Genomic DNA, 20,548 nt, shown 5'->3' with positions numbered 1-20,548 from the left:
CAAAAAAAAAAATTGAGTTCTAAAATAAAAGCAGGTCATTTAATTATCAAATAGTATTTTTTTAATATGTATGCCACTCATCTTAAAATACAATAAATACATGCTAAGCACTATCAACTAAATTACAAATGATTTTGAAAAGTTTTAGAATTTATATACCCAAATTACCCTTTATTATTTCCACCAATTAATTGACTATAGATAAATATAGAGGAATAGTTATTAACATTTCTAGTTTAGAAGGGATATGTTTGGAACATTTTTTTTGAAGGATATATGAGCAAGATAAAAAATTTTCGTATAACAACAAAATTAAATATTGACATAGTTAAATGAGAGATTTACTTCCAATTACATGTTATGTTGAGGTGTCAGAAGGTTGAGAGATTTAGATTGAAATCTTATAAAAGGGTATACTTAGGTTAGTAAAAACTCGAATGATTTAATTAATATATTATTTTTTTAAGAATACACATGAGGGTTTTTTTTTATAGTATGATAAATGATTATTAGGTAAAGGTCACAATAAATATTCAAGAAATTATTTCGAGAAATTAATTAAATTAATAATAATCTTTGACATATCCTTTGCTTTTGTTATTAATATTGCTTTCATATATATATATATATATATATATATATATATATATGTATGTATGTATGTATGTATGTATGTATGTATGTATGTGCGCGCGTGATGTGCCATCGATTCCTTGCTTGCCTTAGAGAAGAGATGAGACAACAGCAACACGTGAGTTAACAGCCGGTGCTTCGCGGAGTCACGTGCCTACCAAACCCAACCCTCGCGGCTTTCGAGTGCGCTCGCACATCAAGATCCAGAGAAAAGGAGGAGAAGAGGAAGAAGAGGTTGATCGAAAATCGACGCCATGTCGTGGCTAGCGAGGTCTTTCGCGAGCACGCTGATGGCCGATCGCGACGATGGCGAGACGGATGTGACGCAGAGGGCGGAGTCGGCGTCGTCGCTTAGTCCCCGTGACGGAGAGGACGGCGACCCCAGCCGCGGCGTCAAGGAAGATCTCTCCGAGATCACCGAAGCCCTGTCCCGCCGATTCCGCGGCGTTGCCTCCTTCTTGGCCCCTCCCCCCTCCTCCGCCGCCTCCGGCGGCGACGCTGACCCGGTCGAGGACTCCGATGCCCTCGCATTCGCTGGATTCCGGAGCGACCTTGCTGAGATCGGCGGCAGATTCAGGTCCGGGATCTCCAGGCTCTCCAGCTCCAAGGCGGTATCGGAGTTCTCCAAGATCGCGTCCACGTTCCTCCCGTTGGGACCCGGGGAAGGGGAGGATTGGGATGCAGAGGACGAAGAAGGATCGGAGAGCAAGTACCGCACTAATGCTATTGGCGTCACGGAGGAGGTGATGGCCTTCGTTAGGAACATCTCCATGCATCCGGAGACCTGGTTGGATTTCCCCTTGTTGCCCGATGACGAAGAATCTGATGGTTTGTCTTCCTTTCTTGCTACCTCATTGACCTAATATAGATTTAACTGGTATTGTTTTCTATTCCCAATTTCTTTTGTACAATCTTTCAGTCATTTAGTAACCAGATATGATTGTTTACGCCATCTAATAGTTAAAATTTGTTGATGAATTTAATATTGGTGTCTGTAATGTTTCACAAAAACCTTATCCTGTGGGATCTACTAACAGAAAATACTAGGGGAACTTATTTGCATGGATCGAACCATGACGGTCTCACCTGTTGTTTTCCATCAGATCCAATAGAGTAAAATTTTAATTGCACTTTCAATTCTGTTGTGTCCATCCACAGAAATGCAGTTAGACATTTACGGTGAATGTTGTTCGTCGAGGCTGAAACCTTGGGTCTTGACGTGTTGTAGCAGAAATTAATATGAGGGACTCATAGTTTCTTCTTAAAATTCCCACTTCTCCTCTTTGACTTGATACAAATCGAATTAGGTCTAGATACTATTTCAACTAACTTTTCGCTTCATGAAGTAATAGGAAGTTACTACAGAACAGGATAACATTTTTTTTTCTTTTTTGTACATTTTGGTTTGATCTGCCTTTCACAATTGAGAATGAGAAAAGATTCTAGATTCTGCTAGGAATGTTTAATTCTTTATAATTTCACGTGATGAATAGTATTCACCAGGAAAGTTGATGTGGAATGGCTCTTGAAAGGTAATATAGATTTCTGATGTGCACCTAGTTTAAAAATGGATACTATAATCATGATAGATAAAGTCTTAAGATATTCTTTTGTCGCTACCTAATTCTAATCTCTTGTCTTCATCAGCATTGTTCCCCGTGTATGCAAGCCTTCTTTCTGGGTACTTCCTGTCGACCAATACATAAACTGTTTATTTAACAACCTTGTTTTATCTAGTATTGCACTTAGATGTCTTCTAAAATATCTGACCCTTTTTTTTTCTTAAAATTATTAAATTGTGAGCTTTTTAAGAACCAATCTAGTCATATTCAACATATTAGATGCACTACTAAATAACTTCGGTCATTTCAGCTTAGAAATCTGTTGATTGTTACAGCTGAAGGGTTTTTATGCTAATTCAAGTTTTACTACATACCAAAAAAAAGTCTTTTTCTATGTTGTAAGAATTGTAAATGAATTATTCTTAAGATCCCTTTCTTTGGATCAGAGAGGAAATTTAACTATGTTCATTGTCTTTAGCTTTTAGGTCTATGAACCAGGGGGAAGGATATCCCAATTTCACTTGGTCATCCCTATCACTGATATGATATCGATAGATATGCCCATGGCCTTATTCCCTCAATATAATTAAGTTCTGGACTTCGGGCTACATCAAAAGATCTTGTCCATGCAGACAACATGTTCAAATGATTACATTTTGCTACCAAGTTCAATCTCTGAACCATTTTGGCAAGAATGTCTGTGCAATATAGCCAAATACCATGGCAATGTAGGTTAACTAATTCACCTACTCTAATTCCTCAAGCAAGGAAACTTTTGCATAGTGGCTTCATCTTTTTTAGTTATACACTTTATTTTATGGGATTCACAGGAAAGTTTAAAGCATTAGGAGTGTATATCATATTACTCTGAGACCAAACTAGATCCAAAATAGTACTGTTAGCTTAGATCAAGCACTATAATGTATAATCAAATCATATATGCATAATTTTATGTTTCACATGGTGATCAACAAAATCATAGTGGGCATCTTGAGAGTTTGTACTGCTTAGGAAGTAGCCTGCCTGACTGGAAGTAACATCGATAGGACCTTCTTTTAGCTCAGCTAGCTTAATGTGGTTTTTGAATAGCATGTTTTCCTCTATATTACTTTGTTTCATGACCATTGCATATCTTCTTTGCCACTTTTTTATAAGGCTCTATGTACTTTGAGAACTTTAAGAGGCATAAAATTACATCTTTTACTCTTTTTCTTCAGGAAGTGATCAATGGAGAGGTGGTACAGTACTTCCTCATAGACTTGACAATCACTTATAGTGCTAGCCATTTAATTTATAACTTTTTTATGCCTTTACAGAATTCTGAAAAGTTGTAATCTATTGAATTTATATTTGCCTTTGAAGTTGTTGCTTATTGAAGTTCTGAATTTCTAATATGATTTTAGTGTTGGTTCATATTTATGTTCTTTCTGGGCTTGTTTCTTTGAGAATAGGCAGTCATCACTTATGGACAACTTTCTTCTAGCTTGTTTGGCTTTTTATATTTATCTCATTTCCCAGATTTTGACATGTCTGATGCCCAACAAGAACATGCATTGGCTGTCGAAAGACTTGCACCAAGATTAGCTGCTTTAAGGATTGAACTTTGCCCAAGTCATATGAGTGAGGGCTGCTTTTGGAAAATTTATTTTGTCCTTTTGCACCCTAGACTCAGTAAGCATGATGCCGAACTGCTCTCAACACCTCAGGTCTGTTATCTTGCTCAAAGCTGTTCTCTTTGACCGTTTTACTTAATAACTCGCCATCAGTATGCTTTTTGGTATATAGAACTTCAAAGGAAATGCCCTGGTAAAATGACTTCTTCTGATGTAAGTTTGGCTCAGATTCTAGGTTTAGATGCCTAAACATGATTGCTGAAAAATGAAAATTTTGGTGAGCTAGCATTTAGGCCTTCCATGAATTTCTTTGAAGTCTTTGAATTGCAGAAACAAAAATGTACTCACCTAGTGTTGGTTGTAACATTTGCTACCAATCTTCAATTTCTAGTTTCATTCTTGAAATGATTTGCATTCAGAGATCATAATCATGGTAAAATAGATTGTGATTTAACATTAATGATTAATTATAAACTATTACGATCAGTGGACTGGGTGAAATCGTCAAAGCAAGGTACATCATGCATCATTGGTCTGCACAAAGTCCTTCTTTGTCTGACATATATACCTCACCTTTTATAGCTCGCATGGATCCACAAGGATTTCTGTTAGTGCCTTGTCTTGACAGCTGACGCTAACACAACTCTATGCTTTGTAACAACATTGAAATACTTGGAGCAACCGGGCAATCAAGTAGCATATGGACCTTCATATGAAGATGCTATCAACATTCTTGTGCTAGAAAAAAATAAAAAGACTTGGATAAGTTACGGCATTAGCCCCACTCATCATCTTGGGATCTACTTACCCAGTTTTGAGTGCAAGTGACAAAGAGATGTAATGAGAGGATCATTGGGCTGTTGAGATGTGAGAATTGGAGCCCTTCTATTATCTATATATTGTAGAGTATTCTAACTCCCTTAGACCATATGCCTTTTGCAATTTATGAATTCAAGTCTTATGTTTTTGTTTACAAAGGTACGCTTTGTGGAGTTTTGGATTTTTACCAAAAGAGACAAGGAAGCATAGACATTATATATATGTATATATGTATATACATATATGTATATGTATATACGTATATACACATTAAATTAATACAAATGGTACATAGGTCCTAAAAATGATTGTACTACCCGGCATGTGTTAAGATGTATCCAGTAACTGTTGGTGTCCAACATGGAAACAGCATGGATGCGACGAGTATTTTGAATTATCTTAGGAAGTATTTTAAATCAAGATTAAGCTTAGGTAATGTTAGTACAGTTTGAATAATTATTGTTTCAATGGTGGAATTGATAAGATTTGGTTTATACATGTGGTTCACAGGATTCTTTCCCCCTGAATGAATTTGTAAAAGTCTACAATTTACCGACATACTTAACTTCAAAAGTTGGAGTAACATGTTTGCATCCACTTCCAGACTTTGCCATCAAAGCTGTTGAAAATTGTTAGGTCTAAATGATCCATTCTATCTTTGTGCAGGTTGCGGAAGCCAGAGCATTGCTGTTCCAGAAGTTGCAGAATCAAGATATTGCAGAAGCAGAGAGGCCTGAAGTTGATGTTTCCAACAGGAAAATAGATGATACCTCAGTTCAATCCGAAGTGAAGGTCACAGAACTAAAGGATTTGTATGAAACTTCACCATCCCAAGCAAAGGAAGTTATTTCTGTGCCAATCACCGACCCTGTGACAGAAAAACACCCAATCCAAACAACTGAGGTAGAAGTCATTGATAAGTCTGTCATCGAAGAAGAGCCACCAAGACAGCTGCAGAAGGATCACAGTGATGCATCAAAGGTCTCCATTGAGAGGTTCGACGAGGACGGGGATGATTGGTTGGAAGATGAAACAGAAGAAATGGGCATCTCAGGAAGCACCAGCATTCCTATAGGCAATGACGAGGACGTCTCGTTTAGCGATCTAGAGGAAGAGGACGATAGAAGTGCACCAAAGGCCCTCAAAAAATGAGGGTTCAGGACTAAGATGATTTAGCAGTCTGGTACTATGTGGATGTACTTGTTCTCTGTCCCTTGATGAGAATTTTATGGTGTATGTTGGACTGCAATTTATCTGTTGGCATTTTGCGATTGTAGTGTAGATATATATATAACCCACTGGTTCTTTCCCCTTGTAAAGTGTCAAATGTGCCATTCTGAAAACTACTGCTGCTGTCATGATGTAATGTCAAACGGTATTAGGTTTGTCCTAATCAAGGGGTTCAATTTCATGATATGATATGAAGACATGATGTAATATCCTTATGATATCTACTCATCGAACTATTTCTTTGCTGATCCTAATGTGTATATGATATCGAGAGTCAATAATCAGAAATGATAATTGCATACAGTCACTTGGCAATATCAGGGATGAGCAGGAACAAGTCACAACATGGGCCTTAGGGCCCATATATGCTAAGGCAGCTTTGGGCTCAATAGCCTCCCTCCGGTCAATCTATGGCTCCGGCCCACTTCATTCCACCCTTTTATTCGTGCCCGCGAAAGCATGCCCTCCCTCCTAAGCTTTCCGCGTTCCCCACCACTCTCTCTCTCTCCTTGCCGCCGACGCCCATGGTGAAGATCTCAGTCGACATCCGCTTTCGCTCCTACACGCCGGAGATCCGGCAGGAGAGCGGCACTGGAGGGTCCAAGACAACCGTATCTCGGGAGCCCGGTCCCCGGCGTCGTCTTTGCCTACCGTAAAACCCTCTCGTCTGCCGTCGTTGCCACCTTTTTTATGCCTCTTACCCTATATCTGCTGCTTCTTGTTTTCCTCAGATTACGTCTTCGACCTGAGCTACGGTAACTCGGTGGTCTACGATCTCCTCATCAAGTCATCATCCAAGCCGCCGTCGACCTCCTATTGATCGAGAATATGATCATGTCAAACAGGTAAACATCAGTTTCAATAGACCAAAAAGCATAGTTACGTGTTCTTATATTTTGGGATTGTGCAATAAATGACATTTTAATATCTAAAAAAATCTTTAGATGTATGTCCGTATTGTAAATGATGAGTTGTTTAATCATCAAGCTGCAGCAAATATGTTAGTATTTTTGATGGGCCAAAGCCCAATTGAACTGGTGCTTCTCCTCCCCTCTTCTGCGAGCCCAACATGACGGAACCCTTGGAGGCCGCCCCTTCAGCAACCTTCGATCTCAGGCGGTGGTGATGATGTCCACCTCGGTGGCGTCACCCGGTTCGAGAACTCCCCGGGCTTCCTCAAATTTCGTGACTCGGGCTCAGCGCCAATTCCGAACCCTATTCCTCTTCCTAATTCGGTGATTCTGAGCAAAGCATTCGCGTTTCTGTCATGTGGGTCGTCGGAGGTTCAGCCGTGGGTTGCCTATTCTTGATTTCGGGTGGTTGCGGACGGCCTGCCCTTTTCCCGCAGGTTTAGCAAGTCGTTTTCTCAGTTGTCTGAGGGTCCATGAAATGATGTTTTGGCAGGTTTATTTTGAGCGCCTACTTTCTTGTAGGTAATGAGGACGATGGAAGAGAAGCCGATGGTTCCTCCAACGCGGGATTCAGTTCTTGGGCGTTTGGCAGTCCTGTAAGTATCGTTTCCTATCTGAAAGCTCTTTAAATGATTTAATAGCGAGTAGCTCATGGAGTGGTTTGTGTTGTTCTTCATAGATTAGATGCAATCTCTGGACAAACCATATTTCTGAAGAATTTGAGGAGAGGGATCTCTGAATGAATTTGTTAATCTTTAGAGATTTAGGAACATTTTTCATGAGATTGACTTGAGCAGTCGTCTTCCTATAAATGAAGTCTGTTAGATAGTTCATGTGCTGAGTGAGATTGTCGGCCGCTAAAAGATTGGAAAACCGGCTTCAAACTTGCACAAGTCGTCTATATGTAATGTAGTAGCAATATATGTTGACTCCAATGTCTTGTAACTCAGCATAAGTTGCACTGAGTATGTTCTGTGTTTATTTCAAGTCTACTAGGCTCAATACAGCATAAGATAGCAATCGGTTTGGACTTTGGTCTGCAGTGACCACTAAGAAGAATAATGGTTAGCTTATTTTCTATAGGGGACTTCTATACTCTTCAGATTCTTCAACAGAATCATGTTAAAATCAATTGCAATAAAGAGTTACTATGTTGATTGACCGATGACCATGCCAGTGCTTTGCATTAAAGTGCCAGGTTTCTCTGTTCTTTAATCTGTTTGATACCAGTTTATTTCTTCCTTTAAGAAAGTGAATGCCAAAGCTACAAGAATTTTGGAGGTTGCTTCATCTATGAGTTTAGACTATTACCATTAAAGTAAATATTTTTGCATGCAATCTAGCTATTATATTTAGTGCAGGCCCATCTCTTTCTTAGGTCCTAGGTTTACTTTTATTTGGATGCAACATCAACTTTAGAGTATTGGCATCGGGTTGATAGCTCATTATAGAGGTTATATGTAGTCTTCTGTGGAGTCATTTTGATCTTGTGATGCACTTCATAGCTAATTCTTTGTTGGCAGCAATGGAAATGACAATGATATGTCAATAACATAAAATTGTTGTAATAGTAAGATAATATGAAGCTAATAATCCAAATTCCTGTTAAATTCATCTCTGAGTTTCTGAGAATTATTCCAAAAGAAATCATAATAGGATGATTTTATTTCTTGTTCTCTTTCAATTTTTTGCAGTAACTTTTTTCTAGTGTTCCCTTTGTAAATGGTCTCTGGAGAGTACTTATATACCGTCTTCCTGATATGTTATCCAGGATTGCAATATCAGGTCATTATTGTGCCATCTAAATTCATGTTGACAGCCATCAGAAATACTCGCTGATTGCATGGAGCTTTTTTAATTTCAATCGCCTTCTGAGTAAACGGAACAAGCAGAACGATGTCTACAAGTGTGGAGAGCCTACTTGGAACATTTTGAGGTAATTATTCTATTTTTGTTCTTTTGTTCAATAAGTTGCTTTAGAAAAAAGAAGTATTGATAATATTTTAGCTTAAATTAATCTTTTACTGCTCATAAGTGCAATTGAGTTTCATTGTTATGTATATGTTTTGCCATATTGTTATCAACACCCAAGCTTGATTGAAGTCTCCAACCGGTCACAAAAGATGAAATTTGATGAAGAATGATCGAAATATGTTGCGTGATCTTTTCAAATATAATACAGTTCAAAAGATGAATTGGGTTGGAAACTTGCGCATGCATAGTTTTCTTTAGTATGTTTCTTTATTCTAGTCAACTGAGAACATTAATTCTTGCAAATTAAAATAGTTATGAGAGGCTTGAAAATGGTGTACTAATGTGTATTTCAACAGATAGGACAGGTTCATAGATGATGATATTCTTGGGTGGGTATGTGTGGCAAGTGGTCGTGGCCGATCCAGCTTATTATTTTCTTTTATAAAATAAACGAATAAGTTAAGTTAAGAAATAATTTTACTCAACTCGTCATATGCTTTGACTTGAAACTCTTGTGAATAGAACAAGAAGGTTTAGTGTCGCCCGGAGCCCCAACCAATATGGTTTTGTAGCTTAGTGCCACATTGTTGGTTTTTCAGTAGATTTCTCATGTAATTGTAACTTAAGGAAGAGGTGGCCTCTGCAATGCTTTATTTGTTGAATCTCTCTCTCTCTCTCTCTTTGTCTTTCTCTATGGAACAACTTGATTTATCTAAATCATCTGAACTGTCGATCACATCTAGGATTCTTACCCTTTTTTTTTTTGTGTGTGTGATAAACTTCGTAGGTGTCCTTGTTTGGAGAGAGCAGGGCACATGACTTTCCAAAATCTGACTTCTCCTATTCGCTAGGATAAGTTAGTTATCCAGCCAACTTCATTGAGAACTTCACAGCTAAATCACATCACTCTTTGCAATGATAGTCAACTGTACAATCTGAGGGGGGGAGCTCATCAAAGTAGATCCTTGAAGGATCTGCCTGCAGTTGGATGCCCATCGGCGTTGTTGGTGTTGCAGCATCTTGTCAGCTGTCAGTTCACGGTGGACGACGAGAAGCTGCAGGTAGGTTGTAGGGAGTCTCTGGACTCGTCTCTCCTGCCGCTGCCGAGATTGCATGAAAGACCTCGCACCAAAGTTAAAGCCTAGCCTTCGTGTAGGTCGCCATGGGATTCTCTACACACCGAGCCTGGGCTCTGCTTGGGAGGACTCTGCCTGATGGTAGCTGTCATTCTGTCAATCTAGCTCCAGTGTGACCCTTCAAGAACGTCCATAGAGGTTTGGTTTTGGTGCATCATCGTTACAGTCCACGCCTTGATCTCCGCTGATAGGTGCAACATCATCGCCATCCTGAGTCTTGTATAAGATGATTATTCACTTAATGGCTAAGACCTTGGTTGCAATGGTTGCATGTAACGGAGTCCATCTGTGGACTGTTATGTGTATATAATTTTTATATTACTCTTTTTATTTTTTACTCAATTGATTGTACATTCTCGTGTGTTTAGATTCAAAAGTTTATATGAGTAAAATATTTGTGTATCCATTATTACATTACAAACTGGGAAATACAAAGAGAATGTTTAAATCTCGTTGTTATTCTCTGATCATTAATTAATGCTCTGATTGGCTAATCTCTCTCTCTATGTGATTTTGTTTCCATCTGTGTTTTAGTAACTCTTTTTCATCTAGTCATGTTATTTATATACCCTAAAGCATCATCTGCTTTCTATCTTAGCTTCTTTTTGTTCCAAATCGATGTTTGCTCGCTCGTTTGGTTGCTGTCTCAGTTCCATCAGATCATGCCATGACATCATATCCTTAGCTGCTACTTGTTTGGGTTACATCCCTTCCTAGGCTAGGCTGCAGTGGCATCTGGGGAGAGATCTTCCAGGACCCCACGATGCACCCGGAAGTGACGCAGGGTCATTTCCGCCCTAACTGAGGCTTTCGTCTCATGCACACAAAAGGTTGGTCTGCATGTCTTCATGCATCACTCCATCATCTTAGTCATTTCTGCTGCTTCACTATGCACCTTAAATGTTATGCGTGTTAGAGAGATGCCTGTCTGCCATTAAATGGATGAGTCTTTACGTAGAAGAACATATACTGATATACAAAAGGAAGCTTACTGTTAGATGTTGTCCAGTGGGATTCTGGAGGCGGAGAACCAAGAAGGCTTGATTGAAGGAGCAAGGCCCACGAGCGCGAGAGAGAGAGAGAGAGACAGACAGAGATAGATACATAGATCCGAAGGCATTGCAGTATTTAGTGTGAGTCGCCATGGTGGCAGAACCAAGGTCCCACACTAGATCACAACTTAGATTCACCGAATGTCCTGACCACTAGCATTTCTTCAGTCAGATGGCGGACTCGAAGGCCTAGATATCTGCATACAAGAAAAACGAAAAAGAGAATATGGTAAAGCAAACATCTTTGCAGCTTTACCTGCAGTGAGGCCCTAAAGACAACAATTTGGGCATTGAAGGCTCTGTCCTCAATCCAGGCTTCTTTAATCACAAAAGAACAGATGGAAATGTGGAGGCACGCTCACACCCATTTGAACTTTGAGAAGGACCCCAACGAGCGAGAGGACTGATGCAAGGACCACAAGCAGCAGCCCTGACACTGTAGATATAGCCCTTGTGGCCATTGTTCAGTTTGGGTGTTTGTCTTAATGTCTTCCCACCCTCCTGTGCTTGGCTTGGCTTTATTACCTCTCCCCACTGTTGGTGGGGAGACCCATGCAGGACTCCTTGAGGCCCCCCCATGTCTGTCTCCTCTTTCCCATCACACATCGATAATGAGGGCAGGTGCCTAAACAGGGGACCAAGCACCTAAAGATGATGACTTGACCATTATATCTTTACTTCTATGAGCATATGGGATGGAAGCAACCACAGAAGTGCATCAAAGGTGATGAGGACATTGACATTTCAGTGCATAATCTCACATGTTTTTAGAGAGAGAGAGAGAACTTGAAACATGGGTCCGGGCAGGAAGATGGCTTGATGCAGAGAGTCAGTATGAGGCTATAGTGAGAACTTTAATTGGGATTTGGAGTTTACTGGAAAGTGGAATGTCATGTGACTTGTCTTACGCACCGGGCTGTTGTCACCTCCATTCGGTTGCTATTCAAATAGGCCTCCTTGGTCTGTACCTTTAGGCTAACTGCTATTCTTGTAGGGGATCTTGCTTGGATTTTGTTTAGATTTCTTGTTTCCCTTGTGAAAGATAAGCACCACAATAAATAGCATTGTTATTGTGCAGTGGCAGCAGCTTGCACAAAACCAGCTTTAGCTTCTCCTAATGTTTCTTTTCTTAGTTTGCGCAATAAGAGCACAATAAGTGGAGTGAAAGGGTCCTGTGATACACTATTGTGTTCAGTACTTAACATAAGAGATTGCTAGGCGGCTCTTCTTTTTTCATTAGCAACGCTAATTCAAGCCTTTTCATTTAAAAGAGCACATTGATGTTATTATGCTGAAGGCCGGAATATCCCTAATAAAACAAATCTTGCAGATAAGTTTTACTTCATTATGTAGCAGTATGGTCTCAAACATTATTGGTTGCTCGTTTTTATTCAACTAAGATAAAGTTGGAGAGCATGAGCAGGTGCCTTATGAATTGTCAAAGTCATTAGTTTGGACTGTAGTATCTTGGTACTAAATTCCACTTTATCATTTCACGGTAAGGGGGGACAGATGGGTTCGTCCTTTTTGGCTGATGGTTGGAGCTCCCACATAGCTTCTCCTTTATTATTATTATTATTTTTTTTGGGTTTTATACCTCACCACCACTGACCTTTGTCTCTTGAGCTTTTTAACTGGCCTAGTTCATTGGTGTTCCTTTCCTCTGAAACCACTGTATCAAGTGAGGCTGTTGCTTTCCTCGAGGGTGGTGATGTACCACATCTCCTCAGACCTTAAATGTCCAGGCCTAAGCGTTCCATCCAAAGAAGGAAATGGCCGAGCCTGTGCTTTGTATCCTCCCTCGGGCATGACACAGAATGAGAGACAATCTCTTCTGCTCTGTGAAAGCTAAATGTTGCTATAGAATGATTAAGTTTGCGCATGCTCAGGGACAGTGCAAAAGGAGGAGGGGAGACCACACCTATCAACTTTGGCAAAGTAGCACACACATAGAGTTGTTGGGGTAAATGACTTTTTGGTAGGTTGAATGAAAAGCTTTACAGACATACATGAAGATAGTAAGATTATGTTAACAGAGAAGCATGGAGCCAGAAAATGATACACTTACTGGACACAGGTAGAAGATGGATTTAGTCAATCTCAGTAGTGTGTCTGGGGCCAGAAGATGTCGATAGTAATAAACAGGGAAATGTGTCAACCAGTTACTTCTCCATCCTGTTTGCCCTTCCATCATCTGCTTTACCTGTAGATAAGACAGGAGATAAGTATGCTAACCTTTACACTGACAGTCTTTTATATCTTTCATCTGCAAACCTTCTGCGCAATGGCATCACCAATGCCAATGCCACTATGTTGTCCTCACTCCTCAGTCCTCTGTGCCAGCTCACGTGTAAGGAACAAGAACCACACGTGTGGATGCATGTGCCAACAGAGATTATTTATACACTCGCCTTGCCATTTACCTGAGGGCCACTGTGAAAAGGGGCATCACAGACGGATCTCAATTAAAACCCTTGCTTTCTTGAACTTTCCAAGCCTGACAAGATTAAATAGCTGGTTAGCCGAGACAAGGGGCTCCCTCTTCCCTGGTCGTCCCATGCTATTATCCTCATAATAATCCCACCTTTGCCGGGCATGGCAGCTTCCAAAGCATTCTGTACTGGGGGAGCATTTGTTTCACAGTTCAAATTAATGGTGTGCTTGAGCTTGTCTTGATTTACGTGTAAATATCATGTGGTTGACTTTTCGAAAGGAACCAACGCCGGATGGCTTTACCAGTAGGAGAGTGGAAGTCATCAAGCTCTAAACGCCAGCTGCAGGGGACAACTGTGCCTGTTCCTTAGCACCCATTTGCTTGGCTGTTTATCTAGGCGGAAGTCTTTACTGATAGCAACCTTAAGGAATATTTAGAGAGATTATACATCTTTTAGAATGCATGCATTTGTTATATAGCAGGAACTTTGAATCCTGCTAAAACACATTCTCATCCTGAAACCCTGGAAGAATTACTGTTTACCAAGAAGAAACAAGAGTTTAGACTGAGTCATATTTAGTCTGTCCAAGTTGCAAGAGATCTAGTATTCTTCATTTGGAATGGATTATTCAGATATGTAGCAGGGCCAGATCTCTCTCGGGCTTAAATGGTATGAACAGTGCATTAATCATCCCGCTAAACTTGTTTACAACTAGTCTAACGAGCCCATTCCTCTGTGTTGGAAACTGTAGCTGTTGATGTTCGAGCACATCAAGCTTTCCACCGAGCCAGGAAAGAAGATCCCTGAGTACCGCAGTTACTCTTAACCAGTAAATGATTGTCAAGAGATTAGCCTTATACTACATGCAAAATTTTCCACACTGTGAACGCAAGGTTTATGGCTAGTGATCGAATTATGCTCCTCTGTGTTCTTTATGGAACTAAGAAGACCAAAACCTCAGAGGTTAGCAGTGGCAGTCATGGCTGCTGACTCTCTGTCTCTCTCTGTTGTCTTTTCCTTTTTCCAACACATTTGATTTCTGAAAGCAAAGGCCTTATTTTCTGCAAGTTTCAGAAACAAAGGAGTCTTTCATACAAGCACATTACTGAAACAACATCACTGCTACGGATCACAGCCTCCTGCTTTGTGATCATGTCTATTGTCCTCCAACATTGAGGTATGTCATCTAGCACACATTACTTCTATTTCAGACTAGTTATGGACTCACAGTTTGCCTTGTTTTCATGTGGTATGTGTAGTTTGACTTGCATCCTCGGAAAGGGAGAGGAACTTGGACCGAAGGAAGCACGAGCGAAGAAGGACGACACCAATTAACCTCCACCATTTATCCCCTGCTAAAGGGGTTCGAAGGAGGCTTGGAATGATGGGGACATTGCTCCAAGTTAGGAGGCATCATATTGGTGAATGCACTCATCATTGCAGTAATCAGAAAAGCGATGGGGAGAAGGATGACGGCCATTGATTTCTGTACGTTGAAACTCCCTTCCCCTCATTCCTCTTACCATTCTATCTTCATCCCATCTACTTTTTTTCTGATCCCAAATCATTCTCACTAGAAAATCTGTCTCCATGAACACCATGCACATCTGCATGCATAACAAAAAAGCCTTGATAGAAGCCACGGAATCTCCATAGCCTGCATAATAACATCACCATCCAACATGTAGCCTAGGGCCCAAGAAATCAATCAGGAAACAAAGGAGATGAGAACAATGCTCATTGCTTCCTTTTAAGAATTGTATTAGAAGCTCGATGGGACCTGGCAACTTGCGTCCAAAAGTCCCAGGTGTAAATGTCTACCTAGTGCTGAAACCAGCTAAGGAGGAGGCATCATTAGGATGAACTTGTAGAATAATGTCATGTTACCACTCCTATGCAAGTAATTTAGTTCTGATAAGGATTGATGGAGATGACAGTATGATTTGCTTGATGTAATCCTGGACCAAACTTATCTTAAGATACTGTATTCTATAGAGATCTAAGTACATTGATGCTCTCCTATCCCAGAGAAGCTTTTCTTTCGTGCTTTTAGGCACTTCTCTCATCATTCCCGGAATACATCAAGCTTATCATGAAGACCCACATCTCACTTTACTTGGAAGCAGCTGTTGACTACAGGTACTACCTAAAGATACGTATGAGAAGTTACATTTGAATTCACTATACGTCAAAGTTGTATCTTTAGTATAAACTCTCTCTCTCTTCTCTCTCTCTCTCTTCTAATCTTTTTGTGACATTGAAGGAGGAAGGGAGAAGGAGCATGACAGGAGATTTGATCAGTAGCCTTGGATTGCACTGCAGACTGATGCAGAGATAGTACTGCTGTTCCGGAGTGACTGGTTGGACAGTTGTCCTCCCTTTCAATCTTTCTCGTAGACACGAGACTGTGCAAGTAGCAACCTTGTTTTGGCTACCATAGCAAATATCCTCCTCCTTGATTCCTACCACAAGGCAAGGAGATGGAAAGGGCCTCTTCTCCAGTGACAGCACCGCCATTAATTCTATTGCTTTCAAGGTTTCTACCCTGGCCAACTCTGCGAGTATGATGCTACCTTATCTCTGTGTCTCTTAACCAAGGTTTTAGCAGGGTTTAAGGATCAATAAGAAAAGCAGAGGGAGGTGGGGGAGGAAACAAAAGCCACAAGCATGGTCCTTCTCTGTACACAGATCCCTATGGCGTGCTGTGAGGTTGTATTGATCCAGTTTTTTGCTTAGTGGAGCTCCTTCCTTTTTCTAGTTTAAAGAGACTTGTAGTCTTCTCCTCCAGTGTCTCTCCTCTCCCCTGCAATGTCACCGCATATGGTGTCGGTAATGGGCGAGCTGATGATGTTTCGGCTATTTTCGTCATAAGATGTGTGGGTGTTCTCAGCAGTTCGATAGCTCATCCTTTCACAGGAGATGGTAGATGACTAGAGACATGCCCAATGTGAGGAGAAGATGAAATCCATGAACAACAGCAACTGGTTGGGTTTCTCTCTCTCCACTCGCATGAACATGGAGGTGTCTTCAGAGCCCCATCATCATCATCATCATCATAACCATCATGAGAGCCATCATCACCAAACACAAACAACCACTGCTGGTGTTTCTTCTGGAGTCCCATGCAGTCTCTTTCTATCTCCTCAGTTGAGCAGCACCGAGATCTGCTATGGAGGGGAAGGAGAGAATGGAGGACTCTATTCTCAGTTGCCTGTCATGCCACTCAAGTCTGATGGCTCTCTATGTATCATGGAAGCCCTCAGCAGATCGCAGCAACAAGGTCTGTCTCAAACCCTTTTTTTTATCTTTTCTTTGTCAAGCTCCTCCTTCCAACTTCCAAACAAGAGAGCTGTTTCCGGAAATGCCTGACATGGTTCTTTACCGTTTTCTTCATTGTGAGGAAGGAATAGTGCCATCTCCGCCTCCAAAACTAGAAGATTTCTTAGGTGGTGGTCCAAATATGGGGGCCGATCACCACTGCGGGAACTATGACAGGGAAGCAATGGCGTTAAGCTTGGACAGCATGTACTACTACCAAAACTCGGAGACTCAAGGCAACGGAGCCCATTCTCTGGACGCTCTCCATGGGCAGCAGCATCATCAGCTCTTCTTGCAACCGTTGCAGGGAGGGATGTGCTCTGAACTCGCAAGCCATGATATGTATCAAGCACCGATGGAGGAGGGAACAATGGTGGAGGATGGCATTCCCAGTCTAAAAAATTGGGTGGCTAGGAACTATAACGCTTGCGACAGTGGACTGGGCGAGGAAGGTGGCATCGGCCCCAGTTCCATTGGAGCTGTTGGGTTTGGAGAGTTGCAGTCCCTGAGCTTGTCCATGAGCCCCGGGTCTCAGTCTAGCTGTGTGACGGCTCCAGCACAGGTTTCTTCTACCACCGAGCCCATGGCCTTTGATACAACGAGGAAGATGAGGCCCGCAAAGGGATGCCAAAAGCAGCCAGTTCACAGGAAGTCCATCGATACATTTGGGCAGAGAACATCTCAATACAGAGGTGTTACTAGGTCAGTATTCCATGGTGCATTCCTATATATTTCTGGTCTTCCATTTCTATAGGATTTTGGCAACTTTGTATCTTCTTCTCCCTGAAGGTCTCCGTAGAGAAACATGTATTTGGTGGTATTTTTACCTCTACTAAAGAAAAAGTATCACTTTGTTTCTATTGCGATTTTGTGACATGTGATTCCTGCATCAGGCACAGGTGGACAGGTAGATACGAAGCTCATCTTTGGGACAATAGCTGCAAGAAAGAAGGCCAGACAAGAAAAGGAAGGCAAGGTTAGTAGAACATACGAATCCAAGTCTCAAGATTCTCAATGAAACCATACTGTGTTCTTTACTACAAGAAAAGAAATTGTACTGCTAATGCTTGAGTTTTGAGTAAGCTTGACTGATGATTATATGAATCCTGGTTTGTCATGCTCCTGCCTTGGGAAATGCCATGGTTATGCTCTCCTACAGTTTATCTAGGTAGGCCTCTCATCTTTCATTTGGTTTCTTCCGATGTGCTACCACCAAGCACTATAACCTTGGCTTCTCCCAGGGGGTTATGACACGGAGGAGAAAGCTGCAAGAGCTTATGACTTGGCTGCATTGAAGTACTGGGGACCATCAACACACATCAACTTCCCTGTATGATTTTTCAATCCGGGGAACCTTTTTTACACTTTGGATTACTAGCAATCTTGAGTGTTTGCTTACCGTGTTTTGTTGCAGCTGGAAAGTTATGGAGACGAGCTTGAAGAAATGAAGAACATGAGCAGGCAAGAATACGTCGCCCACTTGAGAAGGTAAAGCTCCTCTGATTTGTGTTGTACACCGGTATACATTTGTGTGTATAGTTCAGAAATCTAATCATTTTGCTAACTTATTGATTGCAGAAAAAGCAGCGGATTTTCACGAGGAGCATCTATATACCGAGGAGTAACGAGGTATAACCCCAATCTATCAGTAGAACTAGCCATGTATTTTGCTTAATCATTTTGTATTACTTAACACTGGCTTTCCGCAGGCATCACCAACATGGAAGATGGCAAGCTCGAATTGGCAGGGTTGCTGGAAACAAAGATCTTTATCTTGGAACTTTCAGTAAGCTCCTGTTTGGTGTTCGGTCATGTTTGATACCTTGCCTTGCTTCTAAATATGATGTTTTGAACCATCAAACGTGAAATCCTCTGGCTGCATGATTTCTTTTGCTTGTTAAGCATAGTTATACTCGTGCAAGGTGGATTCTCTTTGAAGCTTTCAGTTTATATCCGAGTCCTTGATTCAAAAGCCAGACTTGGTGCATTATTCTTTCTGATGTATCAAGTAATCTGGAACCCTAATGTTCAACTCGGTATCAGATATCACTGCTGTCTCATGAGGCACTGCTACTTCTTCTCACTGTGTAGATTGAATTTTCAGGTACTCAGGAGGAAGCAGCTGAAGCATATGACATTGCTGCGATAAAATTTCGCGGGGTGAATGCTGTGACTAACTTTGATATAACAAGATACGATGTAGAGAAGATAATGGCAAGTAGTACGTTGCTTCCGGGAGAACTTGCCAGGAAACACAAGGCAATCGAAGCAGGAAAAGATGCTCCATCAGGAAAAAACCCTAGTCGAGACCCGACTGAAGAAAACAACACTGCTGGTTCTGGATGGAAGATGGTGCTCTACCAATGTGCCCAGCACAAACCGCCATCCACCGGATCTCATGCTCACGAACCGATGATCATGGGTGGTGAGTATCGGAGCCCCATGACATTCCCAGCGGCACTTCATGGCCTGATCGGAGTAGAAGCAGGGAGCTCGGTGCAAGGAGTCGATGATTCGGAGAAGATGAGCAATGCCCACTTATCAAACCAATCATCGCTGGTGACCAGCTTGGGCAGTTCCAGAGAAGGGAGTCCCGACCGGACCGGTCTCTCCATGATGTACGTCAATGCCTCAACCAAGTTCAATCCAACTCCGATGAGTTCATCGGCTCCACCGGCGCAGCCGAGGCCGACCATTGCCATGTCTCAAATGCCAGTATTTGCTGCATGGAATGATGTTTAAGCAGTCTCTCACGACGACAAAGCATGCAAAGTCCATGATGGAGTGACAGCAGAAAGCAAAGTTCACACCGGCTAAAGCGAGGAGATGCCCTTTTTTATTCCTTTCAGATGGTTTGGGAGCAGAGATTGGTGATGCATGATCTTTGTGGGATCAACCTTGCCTCACATGTCAGTGGCCTCTTTTGCACCTTTAACTTTGGGGCCTATATAGGTGGAGGGATTTTTGCAGGGAGTGGGCCAAAAGACAAAAACATGTCACTGTGTGAGATGATGTTTAGTTACTACTACTCTGATTTGGGGTCTTGCCAAGTACATCATGAAAAGCAGCTCCATGCCTCAAAGCAATGCAGTTTTTATCTTTTTTGACCACCTTGTTGAGTGCAATCACTAACATTCTCCTTTGCTCTGCCTTCCAACATTCTCCATTTCCTTTCTCCAAAGGCTGTATGTAGATTCTCGAATCATGGTGTGGAGAAGAAACCCAGCTGTGGCTGTGGCTGTGGCTGTGGTGTAGGGGTCTTCTTCGCATGGCATAGGATTCTGAGGGCTCTGCTAAGCCTCTTTATAAACAAGTGACATTTACTTTGTCACAGGTGACCAGCTTGAAGTACGCTCGAGGGTGGATTAAAAAGCTTAACACGAAGACTTAACTTGTCCATCGATGAGGCGACGAAACCTCTCGACGCAAGTTGACATTCCACGGTCGATGATGCTGTTCTTGGTGTACTTTCTCTGTCGGAACTCTTGCTCTCTTCCGCTGCCTTCGTTGTTCTATTATTGCCGATTTGGTAATCGGAAACAAGGATCTCTCGACGTGTCGAGGATGAACCGAAGGAGGAGGCATTGATGTGGAAAGGGTTCCACGGTCTCCTCATGAAACATCTGAGGCGAAGTACCGAGCGAACGCCATCTTCTTTGATTGACCACGATCGACCACCGCACTGCAGGCGGACACCCTGTGGCCAGGCGACGGAGGAGAGAACCGTCCGTAATCTCTAACCATCCCTCCGTACCAACTGATTCCCGTAATCTCTTTGTTGAGTATAATAAAAATTTAAATCTGACTCGATTGATAAAAATTCTTTTAGAAATAACTCTAGAGAGAAGAATTTTAAAAGCGAGAA

At 41.6% G+C, this 20,548-nt stretch overlaps 2 protein-coding genes across 2 annotated transcripts; both read left to right on the top strand.

Moving 5' to 3' along the window:
• The first annotated feature begins 731 nt into the window (after positions 1 to 731).
• On the top strand, positions 732 to 6,105 carry LOC103979798 (uncharacterized). The gene is made up of 3 exons (XM_009396015.3): positions 732 to 1,461; positions 3,714 to 3,901; positions 5,294 to 6,105. The coding sequence occupies exons 1-3, from the start codon at positions 888 to 890 to the stop codon at positions 5,777 to 5,779; spliced, it is 1,248 nt and encodes a 415-aa protein (XP_009394290.2). The 5' UTR covers positions 732 to 887; the 3' UTR covers positions 5,780 to 6,105.
• Positions 6,106 to 6,317: 212 nt separating this feature from the next.
• Positions 6,318 to 19,793, top strand: LOC103979800 (AP2-like ethylene-responsive transcription factor CRL5). Its single transcript, XM_009396016.3, has 18 exons — positions 6,318 to 6,509; positions 6,589 to 6,702; positions 6,845 to 7,205; positions 7,291 to 7,364; positions 8,540 to 8,704; positions 14,117 to 14,328; positions 14,440 to 14,542; positions 14,625 to 15,504; positions 15,629 to 15,901; positions 15,974 to 16,645; positions 16,770 to 17,385; positions 17,577 to 17,659; positions 17,843 to 17,851; positions 17,925 to 18,013; positions 18,098 to 18,171; positions 18,262 to 18,312; positions 18,393 to 18,469; positions 18,788 to 19,793. Exons 10-18 carry the CDS (start codon positions 16,324 to 16,326, stop codon positions 19,423 to 19,425), a joined length of 1,959 nt encoding a protein of 652 aa, XP_009394291.2. The 5' UTR covers positions 6,318 to 6,509; positions 6,589 to 6,702; positions 6,845 to 7,205; positions 7,291 to 7,364; positions 8,540 to 8,704; positions 14,117 to 14,328; positions 14,440 to 14,542; positions 14,625 to 15,504; positions 15,629 to 15,901; positions 15,974 to 16,323; the 3' UTR covers positions 19,426 to 19,793.
• The last annotated feature ends 755 nt before the right edge of the window (positions 19,794 to 20,548 follow it).

The sequence above is a fragment of the Musa acuminata genome, chromosome BXJ2-3 (genome assembly GCF_036884655.1).
Source record: "Musa acuminata AAA Group cultivar baxijiao chromosome BXJ2-3, Cavendish_Baxijiao_AAA, whole genome shotgun sequence".
Lineage (NCBI taxonomy): Eukaryota > Viridiplantae > Streptophyta > Magnoliopsida > Zingiberales > Musaceae > Musa > Musa acuminata.
Note: the sequence above shows the minus strand (reverse complement) of the source record. Positions and strands in the feature narration are given on the sequence as shown.

Excerpts from the sequence above, each read along its gene's own strand:
- LOC103979798 (XM_009396015.3), top strand. The coding sequence starts at position 888 with ATGTCGTGGCTAGCGAGGTCTTTCGCGAGCACGCTGATGGCCGATCGC. Across the intron at positions 1,462-3,713 it reads CGATGACGAAGAATCTGATG|ATTTTGACATGTCTGATGCC; the intron begins GTTTGTCTTCCT and ends CTCATTTCCCAG. Across the intron at positions 3,902-5,293 it reads AACTGCTCTCAACACCTCAG|GTTGCGGAAGCCAGAGCATT; the intron begins GTCTGTTATCTT and ends ATCTTTGTGCAG.
- LOC103979800 (XM_009396016.3), top strand. The coding sequence starts at position 16,324 with ATGAAATCCATGAACAACAGCAACTGGTTGGGTTTCTCTCTCTCCACT. Across the intron at positions 18,172-18,261 it reads TACGTCGCCCACTTGAGAAG|AAAAAGCAGCGGATTTTCAC; the intron begins GTAAAGCTCCTC and ends TATTGATTGCAG. Across the intron at positions 18,313-18,392 it reads ATATACCGAGGAGTAACGAG|GCATCACCAACATGGAAGAT; the intron begins GTATAACCCCAA and ends GGCTTTCCGCAG.